The sequence below is a fragment of the Geotrypetes seraphini genome, chromosome 16 (genome assembly GCF_902459505.1).
Source record: "Geotrypetes seraphini chromosome 16, aGeoSer1.1, whole genome shotgun sequence".
In the NCBI taxonomy this organism is placed as follows: Eukaryota; Metazoa; Chordata; class Amphibia; order Gymnophiona; family Dermophiidae; genus Geotrypetes; species Geotrypetes seraphini.
The window spans coordinates 30215811-30232343 of NC_047099.1; the positions used below are offsets into that span (position 1 = coordinate 30215811).

Below are 16533 nucleotides of genomic sequence, written 5' to 3' on the forward strand. Positions count from 1 at the left end.
CTAGCCTTAGGCGGGCTTATGTGCCTCCCTAGGCTCCTGGAGGCACCTCCAATGTAGGTGGCCTACCTCGGGAGGTTTTTAAAAAAAAAAAAAAGGTGCATCCCAATTGGCTAGTTAGGCAGCAGCTGGCCACCTACAATCGGGATGCTGTTTATAGAATTTGACCCTAAAAATCTGTAATCGCTTAAAGAACAAAGAACACGAGCAGGGCTTGTAAGGTATAGTAAGTGATTCAAAGTACTGAGGGGGATCCATTCAGAATGCTCGAAAAGTAAGTGCCAGTAGTTTAAACTGAACATGAAATTTGATCCATAACCACATGCCATTTTTCGGACAGCTGATTAGTTCAGATCAAATGCTTTATATCCATACTAATTGCTTTAAAAAGATGACCTCTTTGCCATCAACCTATTAGAAATAGGCACATCTCATTTGTACATCAGCCTATTTGTATCTGCATAAGACAATGAGTTGTTCATAGGACCATATGCATCTCATATATGTAGCAGGATAAGATTTGCCTCTGATGTGTCAGGGATGGCTGAACAGGAGAGGCTGACTCTTCCTCCATCTCTTTTTCTTGCAGTCCCAGAGCTAAACATCCTCAACAAGCTGTCACTGAAAATCCACATCATTGAGCCATCCAAGGAGTTTGACCTTGTCATGGTGTTTTGGGTATGGAGATAAGGGCCATGTTTGAGGGAGGGATTTAACCCTGGGGTCTTCAGTCCATGAGGGCTCTCTCAGGCTTATCGCTATCATTGGCCTGTAGGTGAAAAAAAGCATGGTGGGGATTTTGAGAATACAATAGGAGAGAAAAAATCCGTATAGATCCTGCCTCTCACATGTGTCTTTGTGGAAGAGGATGGGAAGGGACACACAGAGCCCATCCCGAGTTTTTTCTGCTATCGGGAGAGCAAGTCCTGGGGAAGGGCCAAGAGGCGGAAAGAGAAGATCCAGGAAGAAGACTTGATAGGTGGTGGCAGAGCTGCCAAATTGCCCAGCTCCAAAAGAGAGACTTTTTAGCCAGTTACATTCTAATATAGTGTGGTATTTTTACATATGAACATAAGAGTTTGCTCAGTATCCTGTTTCCAATAGCGTCCAACCCAGGTCCCAAGTACCTGGCAAGATCCCAAAGACTAAAACAAATTGTATGCTGCTTATCCTAGGAATAAGCAGTGGATTTCACCCAAGCCATCTTTTTTTTTTTTTAATCTTTATTCATTTTTATATCTTACAACAAGTGTATCAATAAATGACATTTGAAATTGAATACAACACTTGAATTTCTATCATATTCAACATTAAATCATAAAAATTAACCCCCTCCCTCCCATCACCTATGCAATCACATATATCATATAAAATTTTCTTTCCTATTGATCTAAACATTTAATAAAAATTCAGAACTCCCCCCCACCCCCTTATTTGCACTGTACTTATTTTTTTTTAATATTCTTTATTCATTTTTTCATCTAACAACAAGTGCAACAAATATTAACAGTTAAACTTATACAATATCACTTGAGTATCTATTCTTAGTAATTTCACAATTAAAAATAAAAATAAATCCCTCCCTCCCAACCCTATTCTTACACATGTGATTACATATATATATTGTTCTTTATTAATCTTAGCCTTAGCACGCGCCTTTGCAAGCGACTGCGAGCGACGCCAATCAGTCCGACCCCCCAACTGGATCACAGCAATACATAGTGTTATTCACATAGCACCGCCTCATCCGTTAGAACTCAAAAAAGTTAACACTGTACTGCACTGCCTTATTGTTCACTGTATTACCTACTGTTTACCTATTGTTTACTGTATTACCTTCTGTTTACATTGTTTACATTGTACTGTACTGCCTACTGCACCGCGCGCACACGCTTAAATTGTTCAGCCTGTTTAACTTTACATCGACCTATTGCATTGCTGCAACCTACTTAACTTTGTACTGTCTAATGCACCGCTGTAACCTGCACAACTCTGTACTGCCTTTTGCACCGCTGTAACCGGCTCAGCTTTATATCGTCCACTGCGCCGCTGAAACCTGCCAAACTTTGCATCACACCCCTCCCTCTGCCCCCCTCCGACTACTACCATACCCCACGCTCTTCCCCCCCCACGAGCGTGTCACCATGGCAAGGTTAAACACCCCTCAATGCGTAGCACTACTCCTACTATACCTCATCACCCTCAGGATCTGCTCTGCTGACCCATCATACACAACCACCATCCCTGTCCACTTCTCCCTATATCGCCCTTCAAAACCCAAAGTACCCTCGCTCACACCCCACACCCTACATTCTCAGCTAATACGACTCCCAAATTCTCCACCCCCCCGCAAACCCACCAAACCTGGCTCAAAAAAACCTAGAACACTAAAAAAACTGGCCTACTCCCACTATGCCCCAGCCAACCACCCAAACCACCAGAACCTACTAGGCTTTTACCTAAACATTCGATCCATGAGGAACAAAGCCATTCTAATCAGAGACTGGCTGACGGACACCAACCCTGACTTCATCCTACTCACCGAAACCTGGCTACTATCAGACAAGGATATTATAATCAAAGACTGCCTACCCGCAGGATACAAGATCCTCTCCCTGGCCAGAACTCGGGGAAGAGGAGGAGGCCTAGCAATAATCTTCAGAGACCAGCTTAATTGTACGACACTCAACACCAAATCCTCTCCCAACGCAGAAATATTAGCCATCTCACTCACCTCTAAATCCCTTGCCTCCTCGCTAACTATCACTCTATTCTACATCCCACCCCAAAAATGGTCCCTAGCCAAAGAGGACCTCGCTGACTCCTTATTAACTAATTATCTAACAAGTCCTTACAACCTTCTATGCGGAGACATCAACATCCACCTTGAGCAAGCGGACCAACCAGAAGTTGCCGACTTCTGGTCACTCACCTCCCAACTAGGTTTCTTCAAACCCCCCCCAACCAAAACTCACCAAAAGGGTCATCAGCTAGACCTGGTCACATTCTCCTCCAACGAGCCGACCGACCCAAAAATATACTGGAAACAAGCCAACTGGACAGACTCCCTATGGTCTGACCACAGACTATGCGACTTTTCCTTGGGCTGCCAACAAAAACATTCAAGAAACAACAAAACAAGAAACATCACAACCCACACCACTAGAGGAAAGATAGACCCAGAGGAATTCTGGTCTCGCTATGACACCCACATAAAACAAGACGAAGAAATAGATCAACTCATGTCCACCTGGATCATTGACAGCACTAACATTTTAAATGAAATAGCCCCCTCAAAAACCCGCCACATCAGAACCACAAATCAGGAGGGATGGTTCGACACAGAGCTGTTACTGTTAAAGAGGGACCTCAGAAAGTCAGAAAGACTATGGATAAAGTCAGGAACCCAGGAACTCAGAACTGCCTGGAGACTCAAACTAAAAACCTACAAAAACCTTACCAAGGAAAAACGGAAAAAATTCTACTCACACTTAATTGGAAACATCACATCCAACAGCAGCAACCTCTTCAAACTCGTCAATAACCTTTACAACATTGAAACACTCACTAACAACCAGGAAGACTCAACACTAACTGCCAACACCCTAGCGGATTTCTTCAACTCCAAGATCCTAAAACTAAGATCAGCACTACCCACCAAGACCAACCCACTGGAGCTCTTTCCCATCCTCCCTGACATCGACATAGCTAAACCAGACCAAGGGTCTAGATCCGATCTAAACTGGAACCAATTCACCACAATCGACTGGAAAACCTTCAACAAATATTATAACAAATACACCAAATCCTTCTGCAAACTAGATACTTGCCCCCCAAATGTGATGAAAACGGCTCCGATCTACTTCAAAGCAAACATGCTACTATGGGTCAACTCCCTACTATCCGCAGGAAACTTCCCTCCAGAACAAGGACATATCTTAATAACCCCAATCATAAAAAGCATAAAGGACTCTTCCAACGCACCTTCCAATTACAGACCAATAGCTAACATACCACTATTCACCAAAATCGCGGAAGGGGCAGTAAAAGCAGAACTCTCCGCATACCTGGAAAAATTCAATATCCTAAGCGACAATCAATCGGGCTTCCGCACGGACCACAGCACAGAGACCATCATCGCCTCCTTACTAGACCACCTGCACATACTCTTCAGTCGGGGCACCAGCGCCCTGATCTTACAATTTGATCTAAGCAGTGCGTTTGACCTTGTTGACCACACTATTCTCCTGGAATGCCTGGCCCACATTGGAATCTCAGACCGGGTACTCAACTGGTTCCAAGGGTTCCTACGAAACAGATCCTATAGGGTACACAAAAAGGACAACTTCTCATACAGCTGGGTGAACTCCTGCGGTGTACCACAAGGCTCCCCCTTATCCCCCACCCTGTTCAATATCTACCTCGCCTCCCTCAGTAACCTCCTTCACAAACTTAAGCTAAAATTCTTCATCTATGCAGATGACATCACAATTGTCATCCCTCTAACCAGTCTATCCCAGGATCTTCTCAACTACATAACTAGCATACTCAGCCAGATAGAACTCTGGATGCTCTCCTTCAAACTAAAGCTCAACCCAGACAAAACAAAATTCTTTCTAGCCACCCCCAAAGACAAAATCAAAGACACCACAATCCAGGTGAAAGGATTGGTTTTCCCACTCGAACAAACATTAAAAATACTAGGAGTCACGCTTGACAAACATCTATCCCTAGAAAACCACACCGACCTCATTGTCAAGAAAGGCCTTTCAGTACTCTGGAAACTCCGTACCATAAAGAAATATTTCGATGACACTGCATTTCGACTATTAGTTCAATCCTCTATCCTCAGCATACTGGATTATTGCAATATCATTTACCTAAGCTCCACAAAGAAAATCACCAGAAGACTAAAACTGATTCAAAACACAGCTGTCCGCCTCATTTTCGGCCTGAACAAATGGGAACACATCACCCCCTTCTACCACCAACTGCACTGGCTACCCTTCGAATCCCGAGTCCTCTTCAAGTTCGCCTGCATCTGTTACAAGACAGTATTTGGTCTCTCACCAAAATACCTCTCCCCACATTTCAATATGTATTGCACCAACAAGAAATCCCGCAGAATCCAGTTGTTTACCTTCCCCTCCATAAAATCATGCCAGCTCAAAAGATTCATCGACAAAACCTTCGCCTTCCAGGCGGCCAAGCTGAACCCTTGGCTAGCCCAATTGATGCTAGAGGCCCCGAACTACCTAGATTTCAGAAAACTTCTCAAAACACACCTCTTTCGCAAACAAGACCCTTAGTCCTTACTCCCCGCATACACTCCAACCCTCCCACCCCCACCTCCCTCTCCCCCCCCTCTTCTGGTTTCCCACTCCCTCCATTTTATCCTCTAACCCAACTACGATAAACCTATGCCCCCTTCCGCGCTACCTGCAATTCCGATAAAATTTTGTAAATCCGGGTTCAGACCGGATCCTAATGTAACGAATGTAAACCGCCTAGAACTCTCTGGGTATGGCGGGATATAAGAACCTAATAATAATAATAATAATAATAATAATAATAATCCAACCCATCAATTTATAATTAAACTTCCTCCCACCCCCCTTCCCTATACAATTATATCAGCTTGGGCAAAATGATTATTCATTTATTACAATATTCTATTAATGGTCTCCAAACCTCCTGAAATTTATTAAAATTTCCTTTCTGCAACGCTAACATTCTTTCCATCTTATACATATGACACAGTGAATTCCACCAAAAACTGTAATTTAATCTATTCCAGTTTTTCCAATTATACGTAATCTGCTGAATGGCAACTTCAGTCATAATAAGTAATAATTTATTATTATTTGCAGAAATTTGACTTTTTTTCCTCATTGAGTTGTACAATGTCGGCATCTATGAGACAAACGTGGCTTTTTCTATTATACCGAGCTTTCTGGACCCCTTTTCGTTTACAAAAGTTAGATAGCTCTAAGTCTAATAAATGTTGGCATTGTCATCTCGAAGCAGGGACTTTAGATCATTTATTATTCTACTGTCCATTCATTTTGGCTTTTTGGAGATCGATTTGGGGCCAAATAAATTGTTTGTTAGAAAATCCTGTGGCTCTATCCTATGAATCTATGTGTCCTATGATACTATGTGTTCAGTAATGGTCGCCATACCTTAAGAAGGACATGGCAGTACTTGAGGGGGTCCAGATGAGAGCAACTAAACTGGTAAATGGTATGGAAAACTTTTCATACGCTGACAGGTTGAAAATGCTGGGGCTGTTCTCCCTGGAAAAGCAGAGACTTAGAGGAGACATGATAGAAACTTTCAAAATCCTGAGGGGCATAGAGAAGGTAGACAGGGACAGATTCTTCAGACTGTGGGGAACCTCAAGTACAAGGGGTCACTCGGAGAAATTGAGAGGGGACAGGTTTAGAACAAATGCGAGGAAGTTCTTTTTTACCCAGAGGGTGGTGGACACATGGAACGCGCTTCCAGAGGTTGTGATAGGCCAGAGCACACTATAGGGTTTCAAGGAAGGTTTAGATAGGTTCCTAAAGGATGAGGGGATTGAGGGTTACAGATAGATGTAGAGGTAGGTTTCAGAAATGGTCAGGAACCACTTCACAGGTCACAGACCTGATGGGCCGCCGTGGGAGCGGACCGCTGGGTGCGATGGACCTCTGGTCTGACCCAGTGGTGGCAACTTCTTATGTTCTTATTTGCACTGTACTTATAATGGAAAAATGGTATCTATTCATTACAATAATTTGTCAATGGCCCCCAGATCTCTTTAAATTTCTTATAATTCCCTTTTTGTATGGCTATTGTTCTTTCCATTTTATAAATGTGACATAACAAATTCCACCAAAAACTGTAATTGAGTCTACTCCAATTCTTTCAATTACTTGTGATATGTTGTATGGCGACCCCAGTCATGATCAATAGAAGCCTGTTATTTTTAGATGAAATTTGGCTCTTTGCTCTCATTGACATACCAAATAGAACTGTATCATACGATAATGCCACAGGATTTTCCAATAAACAATTTATTTGGCCCCATATTGATTTCCAAAAGGCCAAGATAAATGAACAATAGAATAATAAGTGATCTAGAGTCCCTGCTTCAAGATGACAATGCCAGCATCTATTAGACTTAGAGCTATTTAATTTTTGTAATCTAACTGGGGTCCAAAATGCTCTAAGTAGAAGAAAAAAACAAGTTTGTCTCATAGATGCGGACACTGTACATCTCATCCTCCAAGACCAAATTTGTGGCCATTGAGACACAGAAATTTGATGCTTAATCTCAATGCTCCAAATATCCCTAAGACCAGTTTGAGGCTTTTTATTTATAAATCCGTTTATCAGTTTATACCACTGTGCGGCCTGGTGTCCCAGAAAGTCCACCTGAAAGCATAAAAATTCCAAACTATATTGCGTATTAAGATTTTTCTATTCAGGGAACCCTACCTGAATGGCCTGCTTCAGTTGCAACCATCTAAAACTCTGTGATTTATTAAGACCATATTTATGTTGCAACTGTGAAAAATCAAGCAGTTTACCATTTGAAATAACACTATCTAAAATATGTATACCTGCTATCATCCAATGCTTCCAGGTGACCTTAAATCCGCCAATTTGAATCTTAAATAGTTTAGCCATATAGTTTGATTTGTCGATTTATAGATTGGAATAGATGTTAAATTTCTGACATATCGTAAGGTTTTCCATGTATCCATCAATATTCTGTTTTCTTTATACTGTCCACCCAAGCCATCTTAATAATGGCTTATGGACTTTTCTTTTAGGAAATTATCCAAACCTTTTATAAACCCTGCTAAGCTAACTGCTCTTACCACATTTTTTTAGCACCGGGGTCGTATTTGGGAAAAGAAAGTATGCATGTCCAGCGTTAATCGATTAGTGCAGCTATATTGTGCATTTAGCATGTGGTTAGCGCGAGAGTCCTTATTGCCTAGAAAATAGGAGTCAATAAATACTCCTATGCTAATGGCCACGTGCTAATGGGGAAATTAGCATATGGCCATTAATAGAAAAAAATGGAAATGCAGCCATTTTACACCTGTGCTAAAAGTGGCCTCAATGAACGGGAAAAAACTACACTATTGATGGCACTGGCCACTTTTTAGCACAGCTTAGTAAAAGAGCACCAAGGAGTAGGTTCAGAGACTAATGCATCGGGATGCAAGTTCAAAATCAAGAGTAGGCAAAACAATTTCACTCCTGGAACTGGGTCTCTTTGTAGCTCTGCAAGACGCTGGCAAAGAGAGAGACATGGAGCCCATCACCTTGAGAAGGAGCCTTTGAGAGACAAAATTTAGAGCAAGTCAAATGTGGTGAAATCAGTTAGCTTAGCAGGATTTAAAAAAGGTTTGGATAAATTCCTAAAAGAGAAGTCCATAGGCCATTATTGAGATGTTTTGGGGAAAATCCACTGCTTATTCCTAGGATAAGCAGCATAGAATCTGTTTTGCTACTTGGGATCCAGCTAGGTACTTGGGACCTGGGTTGGCCACTGTTGGAAACAGGATACTGAGCTTGATGGACCTTCGGTCTATCTCAGTATGGCAATTCTTATGTTCTTATGTGAGCCAAGTATAGGACAATCAAGCCATTGTGACATCACTGATGAGGCTGGCTCTTAGGCATTGGTGGAATGAGGCATTATGACATCACAATCTCAGCTCTGGAATGTTGCTATTATTTGGGTTTCTGTCAGGTTCTTGGGACGGTTGGAAACAGGCTTGATGGGCTTTCAGATTATCCCAGTATGGCAGTTCTTATGTCTGTATAACTATAAATGCCAGGGGTTAGAGCTACCGAGTTCCAGGAGGAAGATATAGGTCAGTTCTGTCAACTTCATCAGGATTGCATTATGGAACCTGCAGCACTAATTTCAATGGGTTGAATCAGGGACTACAAATACCAGAGGACTTGAGGATGTAAGTTTTAAAACAGAACTGGCCAACACGTCTCCCTCCTGAAACGGAGCGACTTGGCAGCCCGAGTGTGATGCTGACTCATCCCGTGATCTGACTTCTCCCGCAGGAGCTTGCTGTTCTCTTACCCCATGTGACCTTTGAACTCCATTTTATTGGCAACGAGCTGCAGCAGACAGAAGATGAGCAACATTTCGTCCTGCAGAGAAAGGTGAAGGGCCAGGTGACGTGTGACGGAGAGAAACTGACCTAATGGTTAGAGCCATGGGCTGAGAACTAGGGAGAAAGGGTTCATATCCTGCTTCTGCCACTGACGCTTCCTGTGATTTGGGGCAAGTCACTTTCTCTCCCTTAGCCTCAGCCATGCACTTCGCTGTCTGGGAAAAGGGCATACTGTACCAGCATCAACACCGCATACGTCCAGTAGTGCTTTAAAATGATAAGTATTAAGGGTTTACAAAGCAAAAAAAGTGGGGGGACACCACACATAAGACGCAGAAACAATCAATTTATTGCAAACACATAAATAATAAAAGCATATACAAATAAATGATTAAAACATAAGGCAAGCTTCACAGAGAGTCCATAAATCCTTTCTATGATGGACCCCAAATGGTCCGTGTTTTGGCTTAAAAAAGCCTTCCTTACAGAAAGGATTGGTTCATAGACAACCCCGCGAAAGACAAAGGCGCGCGCCGACAACTGAGCGCAAGACGGAAGCGCGCACCAAAGAAAATTACAGTTTTTAGGGGCTCCGACGGTGGGTTTTGTTGGGGAGCCCCCCCCAGTTTACTTAATAGAGATTGCGCCGGCGTTGTGGGGGGTTTGGGGGTTGCAACCCTCCACATTTTACTGTAAACTTCACTTTTTCCTGTTGCGACGTCAGAGAGAAGGCTTCCAGTTCAGGTGCAGGCCGCACTTAGGAACCTTTTCCCATGGCTTTGTGCTCTGCAGCACTCAGGGAGCCGGCCTGAAGATGCTGCGTTGATCGCACAGTGGACCGGCAGCTGAAGAACGCTGTCTTGGGCCCAATGGATGTGCTGGCCCTGTGAACCGGCAGAAAATTTCTGCGGACTGGCACCGGTCCACGGACCGGCAGTTGAAGAACACTGATCTAGATGACCTCCCGAGGTTCCTTCCAGCTCTATCTTTCTCTGATTGGATGGATCAAAGGAGATGAACTAATATCATTTAATTTGCCATCATTCTCTAATTCTTTAGCTATAGCAAATCTTATTTATATATTTGGATTTATAGCTCAGAATGGGTTACAAGATTGCATACATAATGAAACATAACGGGGTAATGTAGAGCATGACAGTGCACTTTAGATCATGATATGATGGGACAATCCATAGGGGAGCATGATAGTACTCAAAAGTATGGCATTACTTACAGGACAAGACCTCATAGCATGGGGTGGTGATGTTATGAGTTTGGAACTCTGGCCAAGATCCATCAGGTTTATTTAAAAATTTGATATACTGCCTTATCAAAATTCAAAGCGGTTCTACATAATATAAGAACAAAATATAAAAAGAGCGTGCGTTAAAACCAAATGACAAATAATGCTACAAACAATCAAACGCACTGACAAACATTAACTTACCGATACAGGATCTTACCAATACAACATCTCCTCCATATTACACTTCTCCCTCGTCATTCGCAGGGATATGGGCAGAGCCGGACCGCGAATGCCGAAAAACCGTGATTATCCGGCTCTGACCCACCCCCACCTCCCTGCCGCCTTCCCGGCCTTACCTGGTGGTCTAGTGGGCTTTCGGGGCAGGAACGATCTTCCTACGCGCCTGCCCCGTGCAGATCGCCATCAGGAAATGGCTGTAGGGAGTTCTCGACGTAGTCTCGAGAGACTATGGGAACTCCCAGCAGCCATTTCCTCATGGCGATCTGCACGGGGCAGGAGCGTAGGAAGATCGCTCCTGCCCCGAAAGCCCTCGACCACCAGGTAAAGCCGGGAAGGCGGCAGGGAGGAAAAAAAGATGGATTTTTTTGCATTTTAAATTCTTTATTCATTTTTGTATGTTACAACACGTGTATCAAATAAGCTCATATAAAGATACACACTTGATTAACTCACATATTAGCATCAAATGTAACATTTCATTAGAAAATTAGTATTCTATAATGATAAAATATTATATAAGAAATCTAAATTTATATCATTCTTATTGAATATAATAATCCCCCATCCCTCCCTCCCTCCCAATTCAATAATATATAAAATCATCTTTATTTTTTTTTACATTAAGACTGTTTTCCCCCTCCCCAGAAAAAATTGCGATTATATGAAACCGCGAGTGCAGGAACCGTGAATGGGGAGGGGGAAGTGTAATAATAACAACAACTTATATACCACAGTATTGTGAAGTTCTGTGCAGTTTACAAAAGGTTAAAAATATAATTGAATAAGAAATAGAAAGAAAATGGTTAAAACAACATTATACCAATCTAAATAGATTACTAAGCTTACCATTATCCATACAAGCTAATTACCCAGATATTTCCTACACTAAACCATATTCTAATATTCTTCTTGGAATTTCTCCCAGAATTCGCAGGTGATCAGGGCCAAGCCTAGCTTCACCATGAAAGAGAAAAGCGACAAGAAAAGCATCCAGGTCAAAGTATACGCTAGAGCCTATCACATGCTGCAGGGCCCCAAGCCTGACCTGGTTATTGGTAAGTGCAGATTATATTGAGATCAAACCTATGTATAGTAAAACCTTGGCTTGTGAGCATAATTTGTTCCGAAACCATGCTTGTAATCCAAAACACTCATATATCAAAGCAAATTTCCCCATAAGAAATAATGGAAACTCAGACGATTCATTTCACAAGCCAAAAACTTCAATACAAAATACTGTATGTACTCATATTGCAAGACCTCGCTGGAGTCCAATGGCTGGCAGCCATTCCTTTCTAGGTAAGTGCTGGGGACCCGCGCATGCGCACTCCTGCGACCACGGAACTACATCTCACAGATCAGAGATCTTGGAAGCATGCAGTATGAGTGCGCATGCGCGGCTAGCTTTTTATTATATAGGATTATAGAACATATTATAACATATTATACAACACCCTCCCCCCTTTGGTGTGCCAAAAGAAGAAAAAGAAAAGAAGAAGAGAAGAAGTGATCCTTAAAGGTATTAAAACCACATTCTAGTGAACCATTTGGTTTACAACGGTATAAAAAAAGTTCAATTTTGGTGGAGAGAAAATCACCAGTTGATCATGCGTAACTGGAAAAATTGGGACCGTCTTAACTTTACATTCTAGTGGGCAAATTTATGCTTGATATACAGATAAGAAAAAATGATTGCAGAATCGTTAGGGGATATAAAAATTTTCAAGCTAATATGGGGTCCATTGACGTCTTTTGTTGATCTATTGTACATTTGATTATTATTGATATATTATGTGCGCATCCAGGGGGAGGGAGGGAGGGTGGATTTATTTTTAAATGATTCTCTGAATTCTTGTAAAATTAATGTATTGGTTTATTTATTAGTGCTTATTTTCTCTTATGGATATGAAATGTATATCATAATGAGCTTTTTGAAGATTTGATTATTAAATTTAAAATTTATAAATTCTTTATTCATTTTTAAAACTTTCATCAAGTGTACAACGTATCATAATAAACACAATTAATCAGAGCACTTGCATATCTTATCATTATAATCTAAACATACAAATGTAACCCTCTCCCCACCCTCCCTCAAATCTCTTCATTCATAATAAGAAACCTATATTTGTATCCCTCCCCCCTCCCATTACTATTTGTTGTATGACTAATAGAAAAATGGCATTTAATCATGACAAAAAGACGTTAATGGCTCCCAAATTTTAATAAAATTATTATAATTTCCATTTTGTATCGCTATTGATCGTTCCATTCTATATATATGTGACATAATGAATTCCACCAAAAATTAAAGTTCAACCTAGTATGATCTTTCCAGTTATTAGTAATATGTTGGATGGCAACTCCAGTCATGATCATTAAAAGTTTATTATTACTGGAGAATACATACTACAATGTCAGCATCTATGAGTCAAACATGGTTGTTTTTATTACATAGAGTTTTATGGACCCCTACTCGGTTACAAAAAATAGATAGTTCTAAATCTAATAGATGCTGGCATTGTAAGGTAGAAATTGGGACATTAGATCATTTAATCTATTTTTGTCCCTGTATAAATGCCTTTTGGAAAACAATTTGGCCACAAATTAATATATTATTAGAAAATCATGTTGGACTTACATATGACACAATTTTATTTGGAACAGCAATGAGAACACAGAGTCCAATATCAGCAAACAATAATAAACTTTTATTGATATTAACAGGGATCGCCATACAACAAATTACTCAAAACTGGAAAGATCATACAAAATTAAATTTCACTTTTTGGTGGAATTCTATTTGCCATATATATAAGATGGAAAAAGCAATAGCGTTACAACATGGTTATATTAAAAAATTTAATAAAATCTGGGGACCATTGGCTCTTTTTTCTAAAGATCAGATATCATAGCACAAGGATAGAACATATAATAGGGGTTAGGGTGGATACAATATTATAAGAACAGATGATTTATAATTTATTGCAAAAGGGGTCTTTATATATGTTTGTATTAAAATATATATTGTTGGATATTCAAGTGTATATTGAAAATTATATGCATTATATATTTATCACTTGATGTAAGAAATTTAAAATGAATAAAGAACTTTAAAAAAAAAAAAAAGTTTATTATTACTCGATGATATCTGACTCTTTTTTCTCATACACATTCCAAATATCACAGTATCATAAGATAACGCTACATGGTTTTCCAATAAACAATTTATTTGATCCCAGATTGAGTTCCAAAAGGCTAAGATATGGGGACAGAAGAATAAAAGATGGTCCAAAGTCCCTATCTCCAAAAAAAAAAAAAAAAATAATTAAAAATTTATAATAGGGATAGGTGGGGGGAGGGATATAGATTGATTTGTTTCTTGAAAGAGTATTAAGTGATGTCTTAAATATAAAATGTATTTAATTTGTATTGCACTTATTGAAAATATTGAAAATGAATAAAGAATTTTTAAAAAAAGAAGAATCCAATAAGCTCCGTCACAGAGCTGTACTGAAAGCTTTTTTTTTTTTCTTTCCAATTCTTTATTCATTTTTCCAACTTACATCAAGTACACAATATTACATCGGGTAAAATTTGTATACAACGCTTGAATTTCTTTCTTATATCATCTTAAATGCATAAATTTATACCCTCCCCAGCCATCCTTCCCACAAATAATTTCATCAAAAATAGCATATAAATATTATAATCTTATCTATTAATTAAATCTTTAATAGAACTTTATACCATCCCCCCTCCCCCTAAATATAAATGTACTTTCAGTAGAAAATGATGTCTAATCATTGCAATAATTTGTCAATGGTCCCCAAATTTTTTTTTTTTAATTTCTTTATTCATTTTTTCATATTACAACAAGTGTATCAGAAAAATACATATAATCTTATAAACACACACTTGATTTTCCTTCATGAATACTTTAAGTACAATATATCATATTTATATTCATATTTTTATGTTTTAGATAATATGTAAATCATTTAATATGTATGACAAATATAAATAAAATAAAAAAGCCCCCCCCCAAGCCCTCCCTTCCTATTTCAGAAAATCTAACCTAATACTTCAAAATGCATTAATTAATTCACACATATTGTGAGGTAAATAAAATAATACCCACCCACATCCCCACTTAACAAATCTCTTATTATGGGAAAATGTTATTAATCATTACAAAAATCTGCTAATGGTTTCCAAACCTTTTTGTATGGCAAAGTGCAGTTCTCTGTTTTTGTTTGTAAAAAAAATGACTTTTGCACATCCAGTAAACACAGCTGAATTCATCTAGCAGCCCAAAGCAGCCAGAGATATGAGAATGGTTAAGAAGAGGGGCAGTAACATGTGATTCCTCTCTGCTGTTTATCACAGGTTTTAATGCTGGCTTTGGCCTGAAGGATAGCTGGCTGAGCTCCCTCCCGCGGTTGCAGGTATGGCATTGCTACATAAACTTATTCCACTCCTTCCTTTAGTCTGGTGTTTAAGGGGTGGGAAGTCAATTCAAGCATTACAGCCCACGGAAAGCAAGCAAAAAAGGGAAAGGTGTATGCCGCAGAGTTCCTGCAGGGCAGAGACCCATATTGCCTTGTGAGATGATAGGACATTTTGGTTGGTTCATAGACAACCCCGCGAAAGACAAAGGCGCGCGCCGACAACTGAGCGCAAGACGGAGGCGCGCGCCGAAGAAAATGACAGTTTTTAGGGGCTCCGACGGGGGTTTTTGTTGGGGAGCCCCCCCCCCAGTTTACTAAATAGAGATCGCGCCGGCGTTGTGGGGGGGTTTGGGGGGTTGTAACCCTCCACATTTTACTGTAAACTTAACTTTTTCCCTAAAAACAGGGAAAAAGTGAAGTTTTCAGTAAAAAAAAGAGGACACCTGGCCCCGCCCCGCACAAACCTCCCGAGCTCGAAGGCCGCATTTGGAAGCCTTCGCGCACGCGTGGATGTTGACGCAACGATGTTACATGCGTATGATGTCATCTTGGTGAGGGTCGTGCATGCACAAAGGCTTCCAGATGCAGCCTCAGGATTTCCAAAACCTGGACATACTGCCAGGTTTTGGAAAACCCTCCGGGCGCCCGGACAGTCCTATAATAAAAAGGCATGTCAGGATTTTCCTGGACGTATGGTAGCCCAAGTTATAGTGTCACATGTACCTGGGACTTTTTAATGTGCTCCTCTGATCTGCTCAGATGTCTGTATAGCTAGTTTGCTAAAAATGCTGGCTGCTTGGACGTCCCAATGGCTTGTTTTTGTGCGTTTTTCATTTGGACGTTTTTGTATTTGAAAACAGCCCAAAAAGATAAATGCACTAAGGGCCAAAATTTCTAGATAGGTCATAAAAAATAAAAAATAGACATCTTGCAGTTTTGAAAATAGACATTTTCTCTACTGAATTTGTAGATGTCTTTCCCGTAATATCCAAACTCTGATTTAGACGTTGTATCGAAAATGTCCCTCACTGTCATTTATCCGGTTAGCAGTGATATTCAGTTAATTAAAAAAAATAACTATCCAGGTAAAACAAGGACATCAAAAAGGCTGTCCTAAATTAAACCAATTTATCTATAAGGATACTAGGCTGAATATCGCCTGTATCTGAATACTGCCAGCAGTCATCCCTCAACCCAGATATAGAGAATGACACGGGGTACCCGCCGAAATGTTGGGGGGGGAAAAAGTGCTCACTGCAAGCATGGGAACAAGGCCATCCACCACCCCATGGAGCAGTGAATGGCCTTGTCCCCGCAGTTTAGGGAGGGAAGGCGTGCGGTCACCGATCAAGTGCAGCCCCCTCCCTCCCTACGGCCAAATCTATCTCCCTCCCTCCCTCCTTCCCCCTTACCTTCGCAGCGCTAAAGACACCTCCTCTGGCAGGCCTGGGGCGTTCCCTCTGCC

At 40.6% G+C, this 16533-nt stretch overlaps 1 protein-coding gene across 1 annotated transcript in view; it reads left to right on the forward strand.

The window, feature by feature from the left end:
• The window catches only part of ZMYND15 (zinc finger MYND-type containing 15), a 35304-nt gene that overhangs the window by 12298 nt on the left and 6473 nt on the right, over nucleotides 1-16533 (forward strand). Inside the window, exons 6-9 of the mRNA XM_033924817.1 lie at nucleotides 587-675; nucleotides 9079-9180; nucleotides 11543-11672; nucleotides 15007-15065. Coding sequence (XP_033780708.1) covers nucleotides 587-675; nucleotides 9079-9180; nucleotides 11543-11672; nucleotides 15007-15065 — 380 coding nt within the window. The remainder of the gene's footprint in view (nucleotides 1-586; nucleotides 676-9078; nucleotides 9181-11542; nucleotides 11673-15006; nucleotides 15066-16533) is intronic.